The 25,945-nt window shown below is 35.5% G+C and overlaps 1 protein-coding gene and 1 pseudogene across 1 annotated transcript; both read left to right on the forward strand.

The window, feature by feature from the left end:
- The first annotated feature begins 4,577 nt into the window (after window positions 1-4,577).
- LOC120155700 lies at window positions 4,578-7,083 on the forward strand (annotated as a pseudogene).
- Window positions 7,084-8,755: 1,672 nt separating this feature from the next.
- On the forward strand, window positions 8,756-23,726 carry LOC120155701. The gene is made up of 5 exons (XM_039167191.1): window positions 8,756-10,484; window positions 10,689-10,768; window positions 23,263-23,397; window positions 23,449-23,511; window positions 23,616-23,726. Exons 1-5 carry the CDS (start codon window positions 8,756-8,758, stop codon window positions 23,724-23,726), a joined length of 2,118 nt encoding a protein of 705 aa, XP_039023122.1.
- The last annotated feature ends 2,219 nt before the right edge of the window (window positions 23,727-25,945 follow it).

The raw sequence follows: 25,945 nt of genomic DNA on the forward strand, positions 1-25,945 counted from the left end.
ATAAGTGAGGGGGAATTTGATGAGTGTTTTATTTAGTTAATATTTTATTATTAATTAATCATTGTTATCTCTTTAATAGTTATAATTTGGGTTATTTATGTTAGATTCTATGCAGGACTCTATTTTCTAGAAAACAACAACTAAAGGGTGAATTAAAGCATATTTATCCTATTTTCTAGTAGTAGTTGACGTCATCTATAATTAAAAGACCAAGTCAGGCATCAACTTCAATTAAATAATCAAGTCAGCAAGATCAAAGGAGAAATCCTGAGCGATCCATAATTGTTTAGGAATTAAAAGTTGTAATTAAATTCAAACATTTGAGATTTTATTATTTAATTAATTAGGATTCTAGTTTGCTTAGGATTTTAATTATTTATTATTTGGACTTTTAGTTTACTATTAATTAGGATTTAAGTGTTTTAATGTTCTTAAGAGTTAGTATTTTATTTTCATTAGGTTATCTCAAAGCTATAAATACCTTTTAGGAGATAAACTTAAAAGAGAGAGTTTGAATATTCAATTCAGTACTGATTTTGGCTTTTACTTTTATTTTAGGGTTTTTAGTTTAATAAAAGTATTTTTCTTTTTCATCATTTTTCTTTCCACATTCGACTATTGATGTTGATGCTGAAAACCACTGTGGATAAATACATGATGATTCAGTGAAGATGAATAAACTGAGGAACCCATTTTGGCTGAGAATGACGATTTCGATTGTGATGAACCTAATATGACCATTGATGAATATCCGACACCGTATCAACCTACCCCTCATATGCACGAGATAGATTATGGTGCGATTAGGGCACCTGAATTCCTAGAGATGTCCTATTTAACTTCTGGCTACATGATTGAAACATCCGAATACTCTGGTGAATTATCAGTTGGAAAGCAATTTAAAGGGGGAAAACTACATTGGCGATTAAAGGGTCTTGCATAAAAGGCCATGTAGATTGCAAGGTTGCAGAGTCTAACCAGAAAACTCTGTACACGAAGTATGCTAAATATGGACATGAGTGTAAGTGGTTGATCAGAGTATCCAAAATGCAGAGGCAAGATGCTTGGGTCATCACAAGGTACAATGGTCCACACACATGTTTGCAAAAATCTATCGAACAAGACCACCGGCTATTGGACTCCTATATAATATGTCAATATGTGAAGGTGTTGGTTTAACAAAATCCAATGATCCCTTGCTCGGTGTTAGTTGCATCTATTCGAGACCAGTACGGATACAATGTAAAATACAAATCGGTTTGGCATGCGAAGGAGACGGCAATGAGATGTTTATATGGCGATTGGGATACATCATACAATGAGATACCTGATTTGTTACAAGCTATAAAACTATTCATACCTGGAACCATCGTGAAGTCTCATACCATGCCTTCATACAACCTAGAAGGTCAACCTATTAAAGGGAATAGAATATTACATACATTCATTTGGGCATTCAAGTCATGCATAGAAGTTTTTCCATTTTGCAAATATATGGTCCAAGTAGATGGTACGTGGTTATACGGTCAATATAAACATATATTATTGATAGCAATTGTGCAAGATGGTCAACTAAATATCTTTCCGATTGCATTCGCCATTATTGAAGGAAAGACAAAGATGGTGTGATTGTGATCGTTTTCAAGCATGGAGATATCTGTGTGCTCATGCAGTCGCTGCATGTATGTATACTGGAATAAATTCATACACATATGTTGATGAGTGCTTTCACCTATAAAGGATATTAAATGTCTACAGCCATGAGTTCACACAGATCCCAAATGAATCATATTGGCTGAAAAAACATCATGATGAATGGTTGCCAAATCCAATGCTTCATAGAAGTCCAACGGGTCGACCTGAGTCCACTCATATTTATACCAATATGGATATCCATATTAGAGAGAAAGGTCAACCGAAGAGATTTGAATTATGTAGAGGTGAAGGTCATTCAAAAAAATTGTCCAAACCTACCATAGTACAGGGCTCAGTGGTAATCGTTTTTTCTATTTGAACGAATAATTGAATTTTTAGCCTATTGTTGATGTTATATATGAATGAATGTGATTAATATCAATATTTGAATGAATGTGATGGATATTTTTTGATGTTATATTTGAATGAATGTGATTATATCAATATTTCTATGTGAATGATATCAATATTTTATTTAATATTAATAAAAATACAACAAATCAAGGAAGCGTTTACAACTCCTGTCGGTGTCGGGGTATTGTTGAATAATAATGCTGAGGTGCACGTCAGTTTCATTATGGTCGTTGTGGTTGTTCAGGAGTTTGTTCATCATAACCAATATGCTCCTTCACCCGAGGGCATATGATCAGGTGTTGTAAATACATGCCCACCACCACTCTCCTCTCCAACCTGAGGACAAATACTCGTATTCGACATCATAGATGTCATCTGATCAAAATCATATGTTGTTCTAAACATGGGAGAGAACATGGGTGATTGATAAGGAATAGGTTGAGGATTGTAGGCCGTATCACCAGTATCACCAAACACTTGATAAAATGATCCTATACCGCCAAACGATTCTGATGGTATATTATTCATTATCGTTTGTTCTGCTTTATAGTGAGATGAACTCCCACTTCATCTTGATTTTTTGGCTTTACCAAATTTTTTCTTATATTGTATAAATTGTCATCTTTCTATGTTCGTTGTCAAGAATGGCTTTCCATGTTCCCAATAATAATTCAGGTAATCTAAATTTTGGATGTCAAAGTCATCCGCTTGAATGGAAGTGAGAGTTGGCAAGTATGAAGCCCTGTTGTTCCAAAGATTGATATAGTTGGCATGTCTCACAGCCCAATCCTCACTGTGCCTTCCCCGTCCATCTAATATGTGGAGAGCGTCATGATTCTCTCGAATCTGTGAAATAGGTTGGTAGAGGCCGAACTAACTCAACACTCTATCAGAAAATTGGAACTCAAAAAAAGTGAAAAAGATCAATGGTATAACAGCACACCAATATTGACAACCCTCCCAGACACGTCCTGATCAATATTGTAACTGTTTTTTCTGGCACCTTCCCAAGGTACGCCTCGTACATTTTAAACACGCCCTTATCATTTTTCCCACCACTGCCATCCCATTTGCAGGGACCCGGAGTTGTAAAGTCGCATCCTCCAAAATGATCATACATTCACCACACGGAAGATGAAATGTATAAGTTTATGGTTTCCACCGTTCAATTAATGCACTGATTAAACCAGGGACCAACTTATATTCTTTTACAAAAGTTACATCGTAAAAGATCACCATTTCAAATTCTGGACAATAAGATCATGTGGCTTATCAGAAATGTTCACTCGACTACGAATGACTCGTTGTTCGTCATCCTGCAATTTATTAATCCATGGAATTAGAATTAATTCGTCGTTCTCAAATAAAATATATTATTCAATAATAATACCAATACTCCCAAATGACTAGAAATATGTCGATCATCTAGTCTCAAAAGAACATTTTTGTTCTGTTAGGTTTTAATAAATCTACAAAAAAATTAAATATTTCAATATATAATATTAATCATAATTAAAGAAAATTTAAACAAAAAACTGTTAAATCAAAATAAATAGTCTAATTAATTTATATTTACAATAAAAACAAAAAATAAACAATAAAATTTAAATTAAACTTACCAAACCACTCAAATACGATTTAATCTGTAAAATAAAAACAATTAGTCTAATACTTAATATTACTCAATAAAAAAATAAAAAATAATTTAATCTAAACACACCAAACTACTTAAATACAACTTAATATGTAAATAAAAATAAATAGTCTAATAATTATAATTTAAATTAAAAACAAAAATTACACTAAAAATTACATGAAAATTTAAATTAAACTTACCAAATCACGCGAATACAGTTTAATCTGTAAAATCAAAATAAATAATTTAATTAATTTATATTTCAAATAAAAATTAAAAATAAAACAATAAAATTTACACTAAATTTATCAAATCGCTTACCAGATCACTCAATTAGAAATTCTTTCTTCTTTCGTTCAAACTTTATATCCCTTTTTATTTTTTTTATTTTCTCCCACAAATGTTCTCTTTCTCTCGGCCTCACTTTCTTCCCCTCTTCTTGCATTCCAAAATCCAACTCCCCCCATTTTATAACATAAACTTGTGCTCTATTATTGGTTTAATAATGACATCATTATTACTCATTATCCCTGCTTCCCTACGCCATGCAGCTTTGCTTCAGAGTCAGTGCTGTAGTCGAAGTATGGCTGAAGATGCTACGTATTCCCGAGGGTTTCTGCATAGACTGAAGACGCTGTTCACTCCACGCGTCTTTCCCTATCCTAAAGACGCCGTTCACTTTTAGAGTCTTTTTCATTGACATGATGACATCAAACAATCATGAAATCTTTATCTTATTACTGTAGATTTTACCTTAAATTTCATCCTAGATGAAAAAATAAAACCTGATGTGATTTATATTGAGAATTTTTTTCCTTCCACAATATCTCAGCCATTTTGCCGAATAAACGGAACCCTGGAATTACATTTCCTTCTTATTTACGCCCTTTCTCTCTTTGTTTTTTATTCCGTATTTTTAAGCTGCTTTTGTTTTCATGTTGTTCTTCCTTCTTTCTTACTCTATTGAGTGTGCTCATTTCGTGCTTTAAGACCTGAAAGAGAATGGGAACTTAACGATAGCCTCTCGTTTTTGGGTTGTAAATATGGAGAGAAAGCATGGGTTCTTTTCGATTGTCAGGGGGTTGTCTCCGAGCCGGTCGCGAGCCAAAAGTCCGGCGAGAGGTGCTTCACCAATGTCGAGCTTACTGAGGGGTAGGAGGAACCACAATAGCCACCACGTGTCGCAACCGGACCCTTTGATTTTCAGGTCCGGGAGCTTGAGGCCGACGGAGGCTTTATCACCGTTGAAAGAAGGTCCCGATCCAGATGGAAACGACGTTGGAGATTCAAGGATGGAAGGTAGGTAGGCCCAGTGGATGAAAGGCCAGCTAGCACGCGCACCTTCCGTTTCGACTTCAACGTGTAAGCGCTCCGATCTGAGGCTGTTGCTCGGTGTCTTGGGTGCTCCTCTGGCGCCGGTGCACGTTAGCGCTTTGGACCCTTTCCCTCCCCTCAGCATTAAAGATACACCGATTGTCAGTCCTTTCTTCTCTCTCCACCTTTCTCTCTCTATGTGTGTTCCCTAATGCTGCATTTGATTGGTTGATATAAAAGGCTTTAATTTTCAGGTGAAAATCTATTTAGTTAAATAAGCTCTCACTGAAACAGATACAATTTGGGTTCTAAACTCTTCTATTAAAATTTTAATGCTGGTTTGATTTCTCTTTTCATCCCAGAAAACGAGAAAGAGTATAACAACAGCAGATTCATGATTTAGTGAAGAGTAAGCTCTGCATGTTAACAGTTAGTTAAATAGGATAGCTTTATCTACCAATAAGATAAGGGGTCATCTTTTGCATTGTGTTTTAATTTGCTATGTATTCCGTTAATTTGCTGATCAAAGAAGAGAAAAAAAAATGGTTGAATGTGATGGGATTACAATAATTTTTTCTGTTTTCTACTTGATAAATTCCAATCCAAGTCTTAAGCTGGGTTTTTAAGCATGTTTGAGGTGCTCGGTTTAGGGTGGAATCTGTTTAGCACTCTTTTGAAGACCGGATTTCCTCGGAAGAAACTCTTTGTGACATGTTCCTGTTTAAAATTTTGCAGGAATCTTCATCTGCTCAATACATAATACAGCAGTATACTGCTGCATCTGGTGGGCAAAAGCTTCAAAATTCGATCCACAATGCATATGCTATGGGAAGGGTGAGCAGCTTCTGAGTTTGAGACGGCTAACAAGGTCACAAAGAATCGGAATTCTTCCAAGGATGCAGAGTCAGGCGGGTTTGTGTTGTGGCAAATGAATCCAGACATGTGGTATGTGGAACTTGCACTTGGTGGTAGTAAGGTTCATGCAGGGTGTAACGGGAAGCATGTGTGGAGCCATACTCCTTGGCTTGGTGCACATGCAGCTAAAGGGCCCGTTAGACCCCTTCGCCGTGCACTTCAGGTAATTTCGTCCGTTCTTTCCATTTCACTGTTCTTTCCTCTTCAATAGAAATCATTTAGCCTGAAATTTGAATATCTATTCTTGTTGCAGGGTCTTGATCCAAGAACAACAGCAAGCATGTTTAGTCATGCAAGATGCGTTGGTGAAAAGAAGGTAAATGGGGAAGACTGCTTTACCCTCAACCTTTCTGCAGATCTTGCAACGTTGAAGGCCAGGAGTGAAGTACTGGTGGAGATTAGACATGCACAAAGTCGGTTAATAAACCGATCCGGATCGGACAAAAATTGATCCGGTTTTTTCACCTAGCCAAAAAATCGGTTCGGATCCTAACCGGTTTGGAGGGTCGGATGGTGTAACCGGTTTCGGTTTGAAAAAAATGGCTTTTAAAAAAATCCGGTGGTGGTGTTTTTAGAAAAAAATGGTCATAAAAAGGTCACAAAAACTCCCAACGACTATATTAACGGCTAATTTTTAAAACACAGACCGGATTTTTTTTTGGATAAAAAATCGGTTTTTTATCCGGTTATTTTCAAACCGGATTTTAATCCGATAAAAAATCCGATCGTCCAATTTTTTCCTAAATCGGTTATGTTATCCGGTTTTTAAATATCCGATCCAGTTTAAAAAAAAACCAAATTTTCCCAAATCCGGTTTCGAATATTTTTTGTGTAAAATAGATATTCGGATTTTTTGTGCACTTCTAGTGGAGATTATAAGACATGTTTTATTTGGCTACTTCGGCCAGAAGACAGGGCTTCTTGTGCACTTGGAAGATTCACAGTTGACCAAAATTCAAAATAACGGGGGTGATGCTATGTACTGGGAGACCACAATCAATTCGTTCCTTGAGGATTACAGACCTGTTGAGGGTATAACGATCGCTCACTCAGGTAGGTCTGTAGTGACCCTTTTCCGCTTTGGGGATACTGCAATGAGTCACACCAGGACCAGAATGGAGGAAGCATGGGTAATTGAAGAAGTGTCATTCAATGTTCCAGGCCTGTAAATGGACTGTTTCATATCCCCAGCTGAAATTAGACTGGCTTCAATCAGTGAAGCCTGTGAATTCTCTCAGGGTCAAAGGGTAAAACTAATGTGACCAATTCACCATATCCGACACTAGATAAAAGCTCATGATCTAGGAAGTAAGAATGCCTTTGGAAGATAGATATCCAAAGAAGAGGGAATTTTGTGAAAGTATTACACAGCTAACTAGATGTAATAGTTTCATTCAACTAATTAGAAGGTAAATTCGGAATTGTACTTGTCTGAAAATTTTGTATAGCGTCAATGTCTCTTTAATTTGTAAATACGGCGCAATGGTCTTTCATATTTTCGCAGGTTAATACCAATGTAGTTTTTATCTTCCAATGGAATTTTCATTTAGAAAGCCGGCCTTGCATTTTATGGATGGCTCATTTCACGTTGTGTTCTTCCAAATAATGCATTTTCTATGCCATGGTGCAAACGCAGTGGCATTTTAGTTGTCATTGATCTAGCCTGGTGAAATGTGGTCGATAATGGCAGTGCCAAAGCTTGGCTTTGCAAGTTCCGTCACATATTTCTAAACTAACACAAGTTTAAAATATAATGAAAGAATGGGTGATAAAAATTTTGCAATTTGTCTGAAAATTGAGGCTTGATTTTAGTAGTTGAATTATCCCATTACTGTTGGATCATAAACTTGATCCATTATGGGAGCCTAAACTCAAACCCAAATTAAATTGATGTCATTGCTTACATTTTTTAAGTAAAGATGTCATTGCTTACATCATTTAAGTAATGATGTCATTGCTTACATCAATTTAGTTAGGTGAGAGTTGGGTATTTGTTGAATTTGTAATGGTTTAAATTAGTTTATTTTTGTGGTATAAGATTGTTCTTGAGTAATATAAATACCCCTCCCCATTTTAGTTTTAAGCATCAAGAAAAATTAAGAGCTTCTAAGTGAGTGAGGAAGCAAAGTCTTATAAGAGCGAGTTGTATTTCTTGTTTTTGAGTGAGAGTGCTCTTGTAATATTTGTTTGAGTTTCAATAAAAGTTGTTTGTGTGAGTGTTTTATTTCTAACAAAGTGGCATCAGAGCGAGTTGGAAAGATCGAAGGTCTCGACGAGAGGAATCCGACGCCGCCAGAATTTTCTCAATATAAGTTCTGACGCACCGCCGGAAGAGTGCTGCCAGAAAATCAAGTTGACTCACCGAGTTAGGCCGAGTCAGCCGAGTTGGAGCCCCTTGACCGAGTTAATTAAGCATTGCTACCCACCTAGTTAAATAAACACGACAAGTATAATATGTGTCAGGTTTTGTAGTTCATTCACTGGAATCACCTCCTAGTAAACCTGTGATCTTTTATCCTCTTTTCGAGAGAAAAAAGAGGCACACATTTGTTTCGGTTCAAAAATGGAAAAATGGGTTCTCAAAGTTAGATTATAAAATCCTTTTCATGCGCCGCTAGGTGTCACTACACCACTTATCTTCTTGAATATTTATAGTACTCGAAAACCCTAACCTTGCTCAAATCCAGGAAGATTTATACACCAAATCTTTGTTCTAAAGCAATGGATTCCCTGAAGAAGAAAGGGAAGATGACCCCTATCTTTAACAGCCCTAAAACCAGCTATACAAACAAAATGGTTATGGAGCAGATATGCCTCGATCCATGTTGTTTCTTTTGTATGATGAAAGAAGTTGACCCATCTCTCAGAAGAGCTGGAATCGCAGCTTGCTTCAAGGAAATGCCACTCATCGGAGATGACCAACAACATGTTTTGGTCCTAAGTAGTCTCTGGAATATTGCAATGGCGCAGCCAGATGATCCCGAGTTCCCATCCCTCGGCATCTTCGACTGCATGACCAGTTTCCTAGAGAAAGGAATCAATGATAGAGGCTGGCTTCTTAGGGACCAGAACATCTACATTCCTTACTATGCAGCTCATGTTATTGGCTCCTACACTATGAACAAGGTTGAGTTTGCAGAGAAAGTTGTGCTGGCTGGTGTGATACCTCCATTAATGGAGCTTCTAAGAGGAAACATGAGCTGGGTTGAGCAAAGAGTGGCTGTTCGAGCTCTCGGTCACCTCGCAAGCTATGAGAGATCCTTTGAAGCAGTGGCGGCTCATGAAGAGGAAGTGGTGAGACTCACAATGCACTTAGCTTCTACTTGTTTGAAGGAAGTGTATGCTAAGTTTGTTGGCGTGAAGGACAAGAGTAAGAGATCCAAATATCACTGTGATTTGCTTACAAGAGGAGTTGGTGGTTCAGAAATGGAGGACCGAATGGCAGAAGAATGGGCTAGCCAGCTACAGTGCTGGTCTCTCTATCTTCTCAACTGCTTTGCCTGCAAAGAAAGATCTCTGAATCTTATTTGCAAGCAAGAGTTTTTGGTTGATTTGTGTGGAATGTGGGGTGGATTGGTGAACCACTCGTCGCCAGCTGGTGTGGGATTGATTAGAATTTTGTGTTACAGTAAATATGGAAGACAAAGCATCTCTGATTCTAAGGAGGTCTTAAAGAATCTATGCCATCTCTCGAGGTCATCAGATGATTGGCAGTACATGGGCATTGATTGCCTTCTATTGCTTCTCAAAGACCCAGATACGAGGTACAAGGTTATTGAAATTGCCACAATGTTCCTCATTGATTTGGTTGAACTCAAAAGTCTTGGAGATAGATCAAGCTTAGGTGACACTATCACAAAAACCCTTCTCTTAGGTTATAAACAAAGCAAATTTAGAATCAAGAACAGCCAAGTTATAAAGGCTCTGCAAGAAACGTGGGAGTTGAAGATAAAAAGGAAGAAGAGAGAGAAAATAATGTCTGAGGAAAAGGTTGAAGATAGAAGGGTACTAGTAAACCTCATAAAGCATCAAGCAAATCACATGTTTTGGTTAAGAGATGTAGAGGCTGCTATAAAGAGGTATACCGAAGCGTTGGATGCATGCCCTTTGAAGCTTCGAAAAGAGAGAATGGTCCTATATAGTAAGAGAGCTCAGTGCTATTTGCTGCTTAAAGATCCTGATGCTGCCATTAGAGACTCAACTAGAGCTCTCTGCCTCTCCAATCCCACTAATTCTCATGGTAAAAGCCTGTGGAGAAGATCACAGGCTTATGACATGAAAGGGTTGGCTAAAGAGAGCTTAATGGACTGCATAATGTTTATCAATGGCTCCATCAACTCGGAGACTAACAAGCGTGTGAAGATTCCATACTATGCAACTCGTATGATCAGCAAACAGATGGATGCCACATGGCTGTTTGCCAATGCGCAGTCGAAGGCCACGATCAATTATCAAACAAAAGTCCTGCAAGAATCAGACGAAGATTATGAGATAAGTAGCAATGAGGATTATCTGCAAGGATGTGATGAAATGATGAGGATGATGATGGAGAAGAAAAGTATAGCATCTGGTGAGCATTTACTTGATAGTATATCATAAAACAGTACAAAGTCATCACTGCAACTCAATCTTTTGACAATTCAAATAGTTATATATATATATATACACACACATATAGTACGTACATATATATATATACATTTCCTGCAACATAGCATGCTTCTAAAGTGAATCACTATGTTTTATGACTTTTTTCTGGTAACCCTTTTTCCAGGTCTGTCCACCATAATTGAAGAACCTTTGATTGTGACGGAAAGAAGTTGGAGAGAGATGAAAAGGTCAAGGAGAACAAAGGTGTTAATGCTACGGCTTAATCAATGTAAACGGAAAACACACATAGCATATCACTTCCTGTTGCATGAGCAATGATGTCATTCAAGAGGCATCAAATTTTCCATATTGAAAATGGGTCAAATCTTTCACTCAGACAATTGTTTTAGCTGTTACGAGTTAAGAGTAATATATATACTGATGATGATGCTAATGATAATGATGAGTTGAATTTTTATTTTAAAGGATCATAATGAATGATATCATGAAACTTAAGTGGAATACAAGTGGTTGTTCTAGTGGAACTTTTATATATATTGTTCTTTTAAGCAGTAGCAAGGATGGAGGTGGGGAGGACCACTTGAGCACATTGTTAAGAAAATGTTTATGAAATGAAAGAAGGAAACAAAATCAGGCAAAAGCCACATATACAGAGAAAAAGCCTGAATGGCGAATGAATCTCTTAACTCATGAAACCCACTGACCGAGTTTTTAGGAAAACTAAACTACCCTTAGTGTTTTTGCTATAGGTTTGTTGTGATATATATATAACCATTTTTCATAATGTATAAAAAATGTAGGATAAATAGTAAATTTCAGAACACCACCGTTAAAAATTTAACGGAAGTGTTTCACATTGCACTTTTATGGATAAATTATATCATTCATCACTTAAATATCTTCTCACTCCTATTTTAGTCACTAAAGTTAAAAAAATTAATTTTAAAACTCAACTTTCTAATTGTTCATGTTTTCATCACTCTAATTTATTTCATTAATAATTTTTCTGACATGAAATTTTTATTATTTTATTAATATATAATTAAAAAAAAAATTTTGAAAGGTAGAGTGATTAAATTAGGATTAATTTGAAGGTTAGGATTAATTTGAAGGTTAAGTAATTAAATTTTAAAAAATTAAATTTCAATGACCAAAATGGGAATGAGAAGATAGTTGAGTGACGAATGATGTAATTTATCATAAAAAGTGTCAAGTTGTAACAATTCATTAAGTTGCGAAGTATAAAAATGAAACAAAAAGTAAATGTAAGGTATGATTTTAAAATAAATAAAAGTTAAAGTACTAAAATAAAATAAAACTGATAGTTTAGACATTAAACGCATAATTTATAAAAAATGTATGATATGTTCAAGTAAACAATGTGATGATATCAGATATAATTCAATATCTTGTATATATTTGAGAGTTTACAACTAAACATGTTGACGGACTAAATGGGAGACGATAGATTAAGATGGTTAGGGAGAAGGGAGAAGTTTTCTAGTGTTTCTCTTCTTGATCCTCAGGCAAGAGGGGGTTGACTTCCTTTTATACTTCTTTTGCTGCTATTGATCTTAATGCCACGTGACAGCTATTAATACGAGGAAAAGAAATGATGACTACTTGTAGGTGATCTAATCATTTGTTAGGAATTTTGAAGACATGCAAAAAAAGATTTTTACTGCAACGAATTTTCAGTTATAGAAAGAGTAATTGTCAATTGATATAGTTGTGCTCTAATAAATATAAGTAAAAAATGAAGTGGTTGAAGATTTGACGGTGTTATTTAACGAATTTTGACTTACGTAAAAATTCACGTTGTTGAAGACTTTGAAACTAATACTTGTATAAAATTTATGTCGAGAAAAATTGTTAGATAATGACTCGAATTCTAATTGATAATTAAGTTCGATTTTGTTGTATTCAGTTGAAGATTATCTGATAATTGAGTTTATTTAATATGTAATATTTATTGTAAGTAATAAGTTTTAAGAAATTAGATTTATTGGTGACCAAATATTTGATTTTATAAGTATGGTTGGTAACCATTAAAAATTAAATGCAACAATTATTTTTTAGAGATGTAATCATTTTGTAATCTCTGTAACTCTTGGGATTTACGTTTTAAAAATAAGTTTTGTATGGATATTGAAAGAATATTTTATGATAAATCGGATTTTGATATATATATATATATATAGAATATTTTATGTATGAGATATTCCAAATTTATACTAATCGTAACATCTATATTTATACTAAATTATTATTTTTCTCATTCATAGAGATAGATAATGATAAATCACACCAAATATTATTGTCTTATTTTATGTGGATTGTGCATAATCTATTTTGCTACTTAAAAATTCTTAACACTATTAATGGATTAGATGGAGACGATAGATTAAGATGGTTTATCCCCGTAGATGTGGGCAAAGAGCTTTCAAATAGATGAATGAAAGTGATGGTGATTGGATAACTTATAGAGCATAGGGAAAGATTTTCTAGTGCTTGATTTCTTGCGCCTCAAGTAAGGTTGGATTCCTTTTATAATATGAGAATAAGGACGACAACTATCGATATGTGGCCTAGGATCATCGTAGGATCTCAGTCTTGTTAGCTTGTCTACTATGTGGCCCACTTGTCTAGTAGGAGCATGTATTTTTGGATATCAAATATTAACGTTTAAAATTTTGATTATTAAAATTGTAATCCATATTTAATCTAAAAATTAGATATTTAATTTTTCGGATGTTCAAATTTTCAAAGTGAATACTTGGATATTTGAATCGGAATAAAAATTTAATTAGACTAAAATTTAAAATTTGTAAACACAAAGGATGCATTCGATTTCACTATTGATGGTGATTTATGGAGAATCAAAGAGCAAGAGCATCCTGGACTCAAGTAGAAACGATGATTTTTATTTTGCAGACTCAGGATTCATGGATTATACATACCGAACCATAAAAGTTTACAGAGTACGAAGATTCTGTCTTGTTTTTGCAGGCGAGGGCATATTTGTTCTTTCTCTTACACTGTTGTATTTGAATTTTTGTACGCATAATCATATCATATATGATTATTTATGAATAAGAAATTATACTAGAGATGTAAATCTCTTCGTCCGCATTGTATGTCAGAGCTGCAGAATTAGTCATTTGTTGCCGGTGTTTTTACCTTGCGAATGGAAATGATATGATATGATGAAAACACAATATAAGAGGGATTTGAAGAAGCAAAAAGAAACAGAGAAGAAACAAAGTAACAGGGGAGCAACTATTCGAAGAAAATATTGAGAAAAAAGAGAACATACATCAACCAAAACTCAAAGAGCAAATTTATCATTTCCGTCGAAGGAACGCCATTGTTCGCTTCACCAGAGTCAAGGAGACCTTCACATCACCCAAGGTAACTCCTTACCATTTGGATTTAGGCTTGGGGCTCTTTTTTTGGGTTTCGAAGGGTTTGTTCCATGGCATGAAAAGGGGTTTATTCTTATTGTTTTTGCTTCTAAAGAGGTTACTTTAGGGGTAGTGGTTTCAAAGAGGGGAGCTTTGGAGTGTTACCTCGTCATCGGAATCGATGAACAGTGGTTGTAGGGACTATTTTCTCCCCTTTTTCTCTAAAGAAGAAGAGAGGAAAACAAAAAATTAATAAGGGTGCGGCGTTGAAAATGAAATTTGGTTCGATAATCTTGTAACTTTTATTAAAAAAAAAAAATCCATGGTCGCTGCACAATTTTGGGTAGGGGATTCACGTTTTTAGGCTTGGAGGTTTTTTTAATATTCCCATTTCAACCATCGAATGAGGTTTTTGTCTTTATATTTCGAGCTTCTTATTTGTTTTGTCATTTTATTTTCGTCATGTTTATGCATTAATGCATTCATGTTTAAATATTTGATTTTGGGTTGTTAGTTTATAATTTATTCATTTTGCTCCCAAAGGCATGTATATTTAGCCTTTTTCATTATTATTCTATTAAAGCTCGTTTTTTAGATTTCTTTAATTTTAGTCCTTGTTTTCCATGTTTATTCTATTACATTTGTCATTTTTTTTATGTTTCATTTTAATTTGTCCCATGTTTCTCTACGTTAATAACTAATAAGCATCATATATGGCCGTATTTTATTAACTATGCGTGAATATATGTATATAATGTTTCTATGAACTACATATTGTTTTTTTTGGTATTATAATACTATGTGTACTGTATATATTTGATTTAATTCATTTCTTAACATATTTATTTTGTACACACCTTTATATGTATGTATTTAAGTGGCAAATATATTTTTATTCGATTTAGATTAAGGCATTATCCTCTTTTGTAAGTGTCGCAGTTGTCTTTCAGGTGGGCCCAAAATTGGGCTTCAACTTAAATAAATGGGTTAGAGCCGCCACCGATCATTTTAAAAAAATATTTAGGTTGATCGGACATCATCTTACTTGATATGCGTTTTACCATAAATATGTAGGATTCGGGAGCCGGTTACAGTTAAGGAAGGATTAGCACCCTTATACTGCCCTTTCTATACTAATTTAATTTCCAATTGTCTTAATTAAAAAAATTGTAAATTAAATTAAAAAGTAAAAATTTGATCCAAATTACTCACCTTTAATTGATTTAAGAGTACCCAAAAAGTAAAAAAAAGATGTTAAAAATGAAGTACTAAATTGATTAGAAGAAAAAAAACAAAAGTTAAATTATAATACTTTAAACAAATCATACAAATTGAAAATGCAAAGTAAAGAAAAATAATGTAAAGAAAAAGTTGATTAAATAAAAAATAAAAAATGTCAATAGCAAAATATAAATAAAAAAAATTACTAAAATAAAAATAAAAATAAAAAAATAAAATAAAAGAATGATTATTATCGGGTTAACGACTCATAAAGCGTGGTAGTCTTTTAAATTAAATAAAACATGAAATAAATAAATAAAAAGGATCAAATTGAAAAATAAAATACAGTGAGGGTGAATTTAAAAGAAAAATCGGAACCAAAAATCAAATTTAAGGCACAAAATAGGTTTTAAAAATAAATTAGGGATCAATTTTACAATTAGCCCCTACCCGTGTGAAAACACGTGGATCCTTAGGGGATCCGGTCGGGTTTTTGGGTTGGCTATAAATCCCAAAAATCAGAAACAAAATTCATTTTTCACCCCCTCAAAATGAATCAAAGCCCCTTTCTTTGTTTTCTCTGGACACGTTCATCGTGTTCTTCATTTTATGAACAACACGACGCCGGGGTTCATATGAACCTAGATTCTAGCCGTGCGCCGCCTCGCCAGCCGCCGTTCATCGGCGATGAAACCAAACTTTTTTTACACCATTCGAAAGCTATTGTTCCCCTCTTTCCAAATCTCCGATTAGTTTTCACAAAAGAGCCTCGTAGAGAACTAGATCTGATAAATATCTTTTGAAAAAAAGTTCTTTTTTTTAGGTTCTCAATTTTTTCTTTTTTAATAAAAATAAAACAAAACAAACCCCATACAACCACAAACAAATAAACCGAAAAAGAAAGGAATTACTTTTTTTATTTCTTCTCTTTTCGAAACTTACAAATGCTTTTTCCTTGATCTCTAATATGTTTCTGCTTTGCTTTTACAATAATTTATAGCCTAGGATTTCTTTATTTTACATTCGGTTTCTATGTTTCATTAGGATAGAAATACATGCTTTTGAATCTTATGGAATCACGTTGTTGGGTTGATTGTTGTTGTTGCTGGAAAAATTGTTTCCTACTAGGGGATGGTTTCTTCAAGTCGGCCGAACTCCACTTTGCTCGGCGGTCTGTTTTGGGCCGTTGGATTGGTTGCATATCCAACGACTTAGGATCATGTGGCACGTTTACTTAAGTTGAAAACCCTAGTTTATTGGGTCAGGCAGACTCAGGCTGGGTCGGTTTGCTAGACTCTCGACCAGGTTGGTTTGCTGGGTCCTCGGGTTGGTTTGTTGGGTCAAGCCTACCACACGATTGTGCTCTTCTGGATTTTTATTTGAACCTTGAATTTTGGACCCAAAAAAAGAAAATAAATAAAAAATAAAAATAATATATAATAAATAATATATAACACTATACTATATAATATATATTTTTAAAAAAATTATATATTATATATATTTTCAAAAACTATATATTATATATATTTTTCAAAATATTTTCAAAAATTATATATTATATATATATTTTCAAAATGTTTTCAAAAACTATATGTTTTCAAAATATTTTCAAAACTATATATTATATATGTTATCAAAAAAAATATTTTCCAAAAATATATATTATATTATATATATATATACTAAATAAAACCCCGGATGAAAATGAGTGACTAAAACTGTCCCTCTTTGCCCATTATCGTGTAACAAAAATAGGGCAAAGACGAAAAAACACAAATTTTCGTTCGACATATGGGTTTAGAAACAAGCATGTTCCTATGGGAGTTGTCGACTTCTGAGTTTGAAATCCAACTCCATGTTGCCATTGAATCTTTATCTACTACCAACTGCAGTGGAGTTGAGACTTGAAGAGAAATGATGGCTCCCTGTTGTTGAGTCGTACTGCGGGTGACTCTTGAGATGTCTTTGAACATGATATCATTCGTTTTGAAGTTGAAATCGTAGCTCAAAATTTAAATCAGAAGGTGGCTCCTTGTCGCCAGATCTTCTTCTCGATTTAAAGACCTTGGAGTGAAAATTTGACCGAAAAGTAGTTCCTTGATGCTACCTTGCGATAAATATGTTCTCGAGCTGAATGGAATTGAACTCAAGGTTCTTGTTAAAAAATAACTCTTCTCGCCTTGAGTTATGTTGTACTAGGCTGGGAGGTAACCCCTTGTTGCAGATGACTAGATCAATCTACTGGACACTTCTTTGTGAAGTTAAAATCATGAAAGGCATCATTTTTCGTGAAGTTGAGCTTTGAATTGGATGTCCTTCATTGTGAAGTTGAAATCCAATCTTGAAAATTGCATTGGCTCAAGTTTAATATCCTTTGTTGGGAAGTTGAAATTGACTTTAACAAGAATAATCTGTAAAAGTATACATATATGTTATGCTATGGATTCAATGTTCTTATGTGTGCCTAATATGCATATGTGATACATGTTATTTTAGGATTCGGAGGGAAATCTTCAATCTCTAGTTGTCTGTCCTAATGTCTCTTGATTCTGGAATCTTGAATTTCTGATCTTGATCTTGGATTTTTCACCATGTTTAAATCTGACGTATAAAATTTTATTTATAGTCTTGGTTTGGGCAATGCCTTTTAGTTATCTCAAGTTTAGTGCATAAGCCCTGACCAGCTTCCGAATATATGTACCTTTCAAGAAAGTCTTTGTACAATAATACACAATTATCTTTTCAAAAGTGAATAAATCATTAAGTTTAAAATCAACCCAAGATGCTTAAAAGGAATTGACTTAGAGAAATTTCCATAAGGAACAAAGTATATGACAAAAATTTTGGAAAGTCAAAAGAAATATAAGTAGATTTCTTAGATCAAAATAATGCGGGCGCCTTTGAACTGATACGACGTTAGATGACTTTTGAGTACAACCTTTGTCAAGGGGACTTTGAAAATGCGACAATGTTCAGAGGTGCTACATTTCCGCTAATTATTAAATCTGCAGAAGATTTGGATGTCGTGACACATAACCTTTCCTGAATCCTCATCCAAATTGCCCTTTCGGGTTTTCAACTTGGATCCATCATTGGGTTCAAGACGTCCTTTGCGGGTTTTCATCTTGGACCTATATTTTTTTCAATTTAAGGCCTCCTTTCGGGTTTTCACCCTAAACGTTTTTTTAACTTGAGGTGCCCTTTCGGGTTTTCACCTTAAACAAAATATTTTTTGACTGCATCCGAATTAATGAGATTTGGTAATTCTGGCCCGTCCATTTCAGCTAGAATCAGTGCTCCTCCAGAGAATGCCTTTTTTATGACATAATGTCCTTCCCAATTTGGCATCCATTTTCCTCTGAAATCTTTTTGGATTGGTCAAATCCTATTTAGTACAAGATCCCCTTCATGAAATACTCTTGGGTGCATCTTTTTATTATGTGTTCGAATCATTCATTTTTTTTTTGTAGAGATGACCCTAGTGAATGGCTTTCAACTTTTTTCCTCTATTAGATTCAACTTATCATATCGAGTTTGGACCCATTCTGTATCATCTAGTTTAACTTCTGATAGGACCTGGAGTGATGAAATCTTTATCTCAATGGGCAGTTCTGCTTCCATCCCATATGCTAATGAGAACGGGGTTGCCCCAGTCGAAGTTCATACTGAGGTTCAATAAGCAAACTAAGCAAAAGGTAATTTCTCATTCTAATCCTTGTATGTCTCAGTTGTTTTCTCCACTATATTCTTGATGTTTTTGTTTGCTGCTTCTACTGCTCCATTCATCTTCGGTCTATAAACAATAGAGTTGTGATGCTTTATGTTAAATTGTTCACAAGTAGCGTCTATCATTTTATTGTTCAGGTTCGTGGCATTATCTGTAATGATTATTTCAGGCAAATCATACCGACATATGATCTCTATTTTCAAGAACTTACAAATAGTAGACGGAGTGACACTGGCATATGATGTAGCCTCTACCCATTTCGTGAAATAGTCGATTGCCACAAGAATGAAACGATAACCATTTAAAGCATCTAGATGAATTTGCTCGATAACATCCATGCCCCACATAGAGAATGGCCATGGTCCGATCATTACATGAAGAGGTTAAGGTGGAACATTGATTTTATCCCCACAGATTTGACATTTGTGACATCTTCTAGCATAATTGATGCAGTCGCTTTCCAATGTGGACCAGAAATATCCGCATCTCATAATTTGCCTCGACATCATATGTTCATTCGTATGCGTTCCGCAAACTCCATTATGTACCTCTTTTAATATCATTTTTGCCTATTCTACATCTATACATCTCAACAAGATCTGCTCATGGCTTTTCTTGTACAAGACCACTCCATCAAGAACATATCTAGCTGCCATCTTTTTAATAGTTCTTTTATCAGTTTCAGTGGCTTCCTCTGGATAACTTCGATTTTTTATGCATTGCAGAATGTCGTGATACCAGGGCTTAATGTTTTTACTTCCTCGATTTGATAACAATGAGTTGGATACTCGTATGACTGCATGTCAATCCGCCATTTGGTTTTCTTCTCTTGGCACATAATGGAATGAGACTTCATCAAATTCTTCGAGAAGATCCAATATTAGCTTTCGGTACTCCACCATCTTTACATCCTTCATTTCCTATTCTCTGCAGAGCTGATAGATCACTAAAGCTGAATCTCCATAGACCCGTAAGGTCTTTATATTTTGTCCAATAGTAGCTCGAATCCTCAAAACACAATCCTCATATTTTGTTGTTGGTGCAATCAAAATTCAGCCTACTAGTGAATGGGTAACGATTTCCTTCAGGGGAGATCAGTATTGCCCTAATGTTATGTCCTAATGCATTTAATGCACCATCAAAATGCATTTTCCAGGAATCGCATGCGGAAGTACTTGCTTCTTCTAAGGAATTGGCCATCAAGTCTTCGTCTGGGAAGTCAAAGCCCAGTGGCTCATAATTTTTAGTAGTTCTGCTTGATAATAAATCCGATATGGCACTTCCCTTTCTAGCTTTTTGGCTCACGTACTCGATGTTGATTTCGGATAACAACATCTGTAATCGGGCTAACCTTTCAAATAGGGCAGGCACACCCATTATATACTTTAGTGGGTCTAACTTGAAAATTAGCCAAGTGGTGTGGTGCAGCATGCATTATCTAAGTCTATATGTAGCCCAGACTAAAGCACAACATACCTTTTTGATGGGAGGATATCTGACTTCGCAATCAGTGAAGTTTTTGCTCAGGTAGTAAATGGCCCTTTTCTTCCTCCCGGATTCATCATGCTCACCCAGAACACACCCTATTGAATTCTAAATATGGATAAATACAAGAATAGAGGTTTACCCTAGATGGGGGACATTACAATAGGAGTGCGAGATAAGTATTCTTATATTTACTCGAATACAAGGTGACAATTCTCATTCCATGTTCCAGAGTTATTTTTTGAAGAAGACGGAAAATTGGGTCACACTTGTCGATCAGTTGGGATATGAACCGCGCTATATAATTTAACCTACCCAAAAAACCTCTAAACTCTTTTTATGTTTATGGGGGAGAAAAATTCTGGATGGCTTTGACTTTATCTGGATCAACTTTAATGCCTCTCTTGCTGATCACGAAGCCTAAAAACTTTCCAGATGTTACCTCGAAGGTACATTTGTTGGCATTCGATTTCAGCTAGAACTTTCTTAATCTTTGAATGAGTTTTCTCATATTTCGACATATTCATTTTCGGTTTGTGCTTTGACAATCATGTCATCGACATAAACCTCAATTTCTTTGTGCATCATGTCATGAAACAAGGTCACCATGTTTCTTTGATATGTTGCCCCAGCATTCTTTAATCATAAGGGCATCACCTTGTAGCATAAAGTTCCCCACATTGTGACGTATATAGTTTTTTCCATGTCCTCATGATGCATCTTAATCTAGTTATATCCTGAGAATCCGTCCATGAATGAGAAGAAAGCGTTCCCGACAGTATTATATACCAAAGTGTCTATATACGATAGAGGAAAGTTATCTTTGGAACTCGTCTTGTTAAGGTCTCGGTAATCAACACATGCGTACTTTTTTATCTTTCTTTGGAACTGACACTATGTTAGCTTCCCATTCTGGATACTTGGACACTTAAATAAAGCCAACATCGAACTATTTATTGACCTCTTCCTTGATCTTAAGGAGCATTTCAGGTCTCATTCTCCATAGCTTTTGTTGCACAAGTTTGCATTCTAGCTTAATAGGAAGTTTGTGGAGTACCATATATGTATCTAGCCTCGGTATGTCTTGATATGACCATGCAAACACATCCTTGTATTATTGAAGTAAGAATATTAAGTTTTTTCTTCCTTTAGTCGAAAGAGTTATGTAAATTTTAACTTCCTTTATTTCTTCTTCTGTACCCAGATTCAGGACTTCAATTTTCTCTTCATGTGGAAATATTTGTTTGTTTTCTCTTTCTATCATCCTTAGCAATTCGGAAGGTAAACTACACTCATCTTTATTTTCACATTCATCAACTTCCCCAAGACAAACGAACTGTTCAAAATCCACTTTCGGGTCATTATCATCAGCGCATGCATTATCATTATCTTGGGACCTAGAGGAGAAATAAAATATACATGTGTGAGAGGAAAATATCCCACACGGAATGGTCAAAAATTAAATTCTAAAGATGATAAAATGAAGTACTGAACGAAAGAAAATTCAATTCAAAATAAAAGTATTGAATAAAAGAAAATTGAGTTCAAAAGAAATAAGAAAAATGTTTGTCGTGAAAGAAACCACATCTTTTATTGAACTTAAAAAAACATTTATTCACCCTTACAAAAGATCACCTATTACCCCGGGTGTAAGAGAATATGGATAGTTTGAGTATTACTCTGAAAGAAATTTGAAAACCACAGGTAATTCTTCAGCCATCCAGTTGCTAAGCACCGATCCAGGTGGCAAAGGGCGGATTCTTGACCCCCTCCATATTTTTGACATTTCCTGTGGTTATAGAGTTAATACTCCAATCTTTCAAAGCAACCTCTAAATCAGGTGAAGTCGTCTCAAACTCATAACCACCAGATTTAAATGTTTCATAAAGAGGTGAAAAAACCATGGGTTCCCATTAAAGATCTTTCCCGTTCAATCTGGCCAACCTTCTGTCTTAGCTTTTCTGTAATTCCTTCATCTTCTGTTGTTCACTAGGCTGAAAACCAAGCCTGAATTGGTCTAGCTTTGTTATAGGAAGGACGGGGTTAATCATTCCTTGCAACAGATTCCTAAATCCTCTTCCTTTCTTGGCACCTCTTCCTAAGGTCTACTTGATCTCTATTTTAGTGCATTCGGAGAGCCGTGGTTTGGAAATTCTTCCTCCTTCAGCCACAAATATGGCATTCACAAATTCTAAAGAGCGGAACGATCATTGTACCACGTTATCATTTACTTCTATGTATCGTCAGTGGTCACACTCGTCACGATATCTTCTTCATCATTAACAATTTTGAGAGCTCCGTCAATGAAACACTTGATTTTCTGGTGCAGCGTAAATGGTACTGCTCTAGCTTGATGGATCCAATGTCTTCCCAAAAGGTAGTTGTAGGAAGGCATAAAGTTCATTACCAAGAATTCAACATTGTAAGTTCATTACCAATGGTTAAAGGCACCTCAATCTTGTCAGTTATCTCCCTCTTGGTCCCGTCAAATGCTCGAACAACGCTCTGACATGTTCTTATGTGAGAAGTATCCATCGGTAGCCTTTTTAACGTAACCAAAGGCATTACATTAAGGGTTGAACCATTTTCAATTAACACACTTGGTAAGGTGTGCCCCTTATAATGAGTGGTGATGTGTAATGCCTTAGCTCGACCTCTTCCTCCGGACAAAATCTCATCATCAGAAAATGAGATGTGATTATCAGCTTGAATGTTATTCACTAGTCTATCCATCTTGTTGACTGGTATGTCTTGTGGTACATATATCTGATTTAAGACTTTCAAGAGTGCCCCCTGTGTGCCTCTAAACTTAGTAGCAGTTCTAACATTGAAATACGTGTCAGTAGGCTATGTAACTGTTCCATGATGTTGTACTTGATGTGCTTTAAAAATTTCAGGAACTCTATTACTTCTTCTTCCTTTATTGGCTCGTTTATTATCAGCACATCTCCTTTGAAGGGTTGGGGGGACTTAGTCTCTTGGAAACAGCAATTCCCTACGGAATGCCCCACTTTGTTGTCATCGTCCTTCAGGTGCTTACTTGGCATTCATATTTCCAAGGAACTTGCTTGTTTTCCTTGTAGGAAAAAGGTCAGGGTGCTGTAATCACCAACTTTTCTTATGTTCTATCTTCTGTCATTTTAGTGGTAATTACCAAAGGATGACCCCTATCATATCCGCTTTCGGATGACTTTTGAGTCTCACAAACATCTTCTTTTGGAGAGTCTTGGATTTCGTAATAGAATTGCAGTTTCTTCCTATCCATCATGAGCTAGATCAAATCTTTAAGCTCCGGGAAATCTTGCACTTCATGCCCTTCTTCATTGTGGAAACAACAGTGGTTACCATCTCCACTCCTTGATGTATCAAAATATGGTGTAAGAAACCCTACTTTCGTCATTTATCTCCATACCCAAGATAAAGGCGACTTTATTTTAGAAACACCATTCTTAACTTTCCTGTCTTTATTTGTAGTAATTGAATTAACCCCAGTCTCTTGATGGTTAGGAAAAGGATTTTGTACAACATTCGGTGCTCCTGAGTCAAAGTGGATCCAATTCTTGTTACGCATTATTTGTATGATCCTTTTGAATGCGAGGCAATTCTCAATAGTATGCCCCAACACACCTCTATGATATTCGCAGTGAGCGTTGTCATCATATCATCTGGGGTATGGGGGCTTCATAGGTTCCACCGGGTATGGTGACACTACATGAGTGTCAAAGAGTTGTTGATACAATTCCTTGTACGTCATGGGAATAAGATTGAAATGCTCCTTTTCTCTTTCTTTCCTAGGTTCCCTCATATTTTGACTAAAAGTACCTGATGGTACAACTGTAGTTATTTTTAAGTTGGAGATCGCAACACCTTTATTGGCATTGTATGTGTTGATGTTATTAATCTCTCCCTCTTTCTTCTTAATAGGAGGTTTCTTTCTTGATTCCCCTCCCTCGATATTGCCTTTTTTTATGGCCATTCAATCATCTCCCCGACTATAACTAAGTCAGAGAAATTTCCTGATGTGATTCCAACCAGGTGCTCGAAGTAAGAAGTTTTCAGGGTTTGCACAAATAGCTTTCTGGTTTCCTTCTCATCCAAGGGTGGATGAACTTGCACAACTAAATCCCTCAATCTCTGTGCATATTATCTGAAACTTTCGTTATACTTATTCTCAATGCTTTGTAGTGTGACTCCATCTGGTCTCATGTCATTTATATACTTGTATTGTTCCAAAAATGTCTTGGCCACATCTTTCTAGGTATTGATATAAGATCGATTCAGCTGATTGTACCATCGGATGGCTGAATCAGACAGACTCTCTTGGAAGCAATGGATTAGGAGCTGATCATTTCCTATATATCCTGTCATCTTTCGACAGAACATGGTAATCTGAGCTGACGAGCAATTGTTCCTATCAAATTTCTCAAACTCGAGGACTTTGAATTTCGGTGGAAGCACCAAATCCGGGACTAAGCTCAGCTCTAGAGCATCGACTCCATAATAATCATGGTCCCCCTTAACCACCTTCATTTGGTCTTCCACCAGTTTTATTTTTTCTTCCATTTTCTTTGTCTTGTCTTCTTCATCAAAATCCGGTATATGGTAATCATCCGAATTATTCTTAGGGTTGGATACAAAAGTCTATATCTTTATAACAGACGAGGCTTTCACTTTTGCAACGGACGAGTCCCCTTGTAGTCCTGGTAAGATTCCAAGTGAGATAACCACCTACGGGGTGGGTTGCATAGCTACCCTTCAGATGACCCCACCCCAGGCGTGCTTGCTTGATCCAAGCCAGATAACTTAGCAACAATTTGTTCAACCAAAGATTCTTGTCTTTTAGTGATCATTTCCAGAGTACTTTGATTATTATAGCTTATCTTTTCTTTTAACTCTCTTTGTAACCTCAACATGTTCTCTTTGAGTTGAGCAATTTTGGCTTCCATTTTTATTTTCTTTGTGCGGGTGTTGTAAGGATGATGTGTGTCCAAGGCTTGTGGAAGTATATCTGGTGTTTGTTCCCTCTTCTGATAAGACATTTTCTATTAGTTAATGTGAATGTAAAAACATGAAAATAAAACAATTGAAATGTAAGGTATGAAAATAATGCATGATGCATGAGAATTAGAGGCATTGATCCAGAAACGTGTATGTTATTATAAATAATCTTTATTGAGACAAAAGTGTTTTATATTTTTTAAGAGATAAAAATATCTTAAAGGTATATTCTGACTAAGTCCTCTAAACCCCAAACAACCTCTAATAGGTTGACAAGTCTTCTTCCTTCATTTGTCACTGGTTGAATACCTTTTCAGACCACTCCGACTTCCATTGCTAAACCGTGCAAGTGACGATATACTTTTTGTACTTGTTCCAGGAAATCTCAGATAATTGCATCTCTAGCTTTCACCCTTTATTGGGACTATTTCCAACGAAAACACCATTGAAATCCCCCATCAAAGGGAACTATCTGAAGCTCATTTGCTTGTTTCTTGAACCCGTCCATAATGTCTTCCAACTCAGCAATGGTTTTGCCATCTCGCTCTTACTGTTTCTAAAGAGATTTCTCTAAATCAATTT

The sequence above is a fragment of the Hibiscus syriacus genome, unplaced genomic scaffold (assembly GCF_006381635.1).
Source record: "Hibiscus syriacus cultivar Baekdansim isolate YM2019G1 unplaced genomic scaffold, ASM638163v2 tig00111201_pilon, whole genome shotgun sequence".
Lineage (NCBI taxonomy): Eukaryota > Viridiplantae > Streptophyta > Magnoliopsida > Malvales > Malvaceae > Hibiscus > Hibiscus syriacus.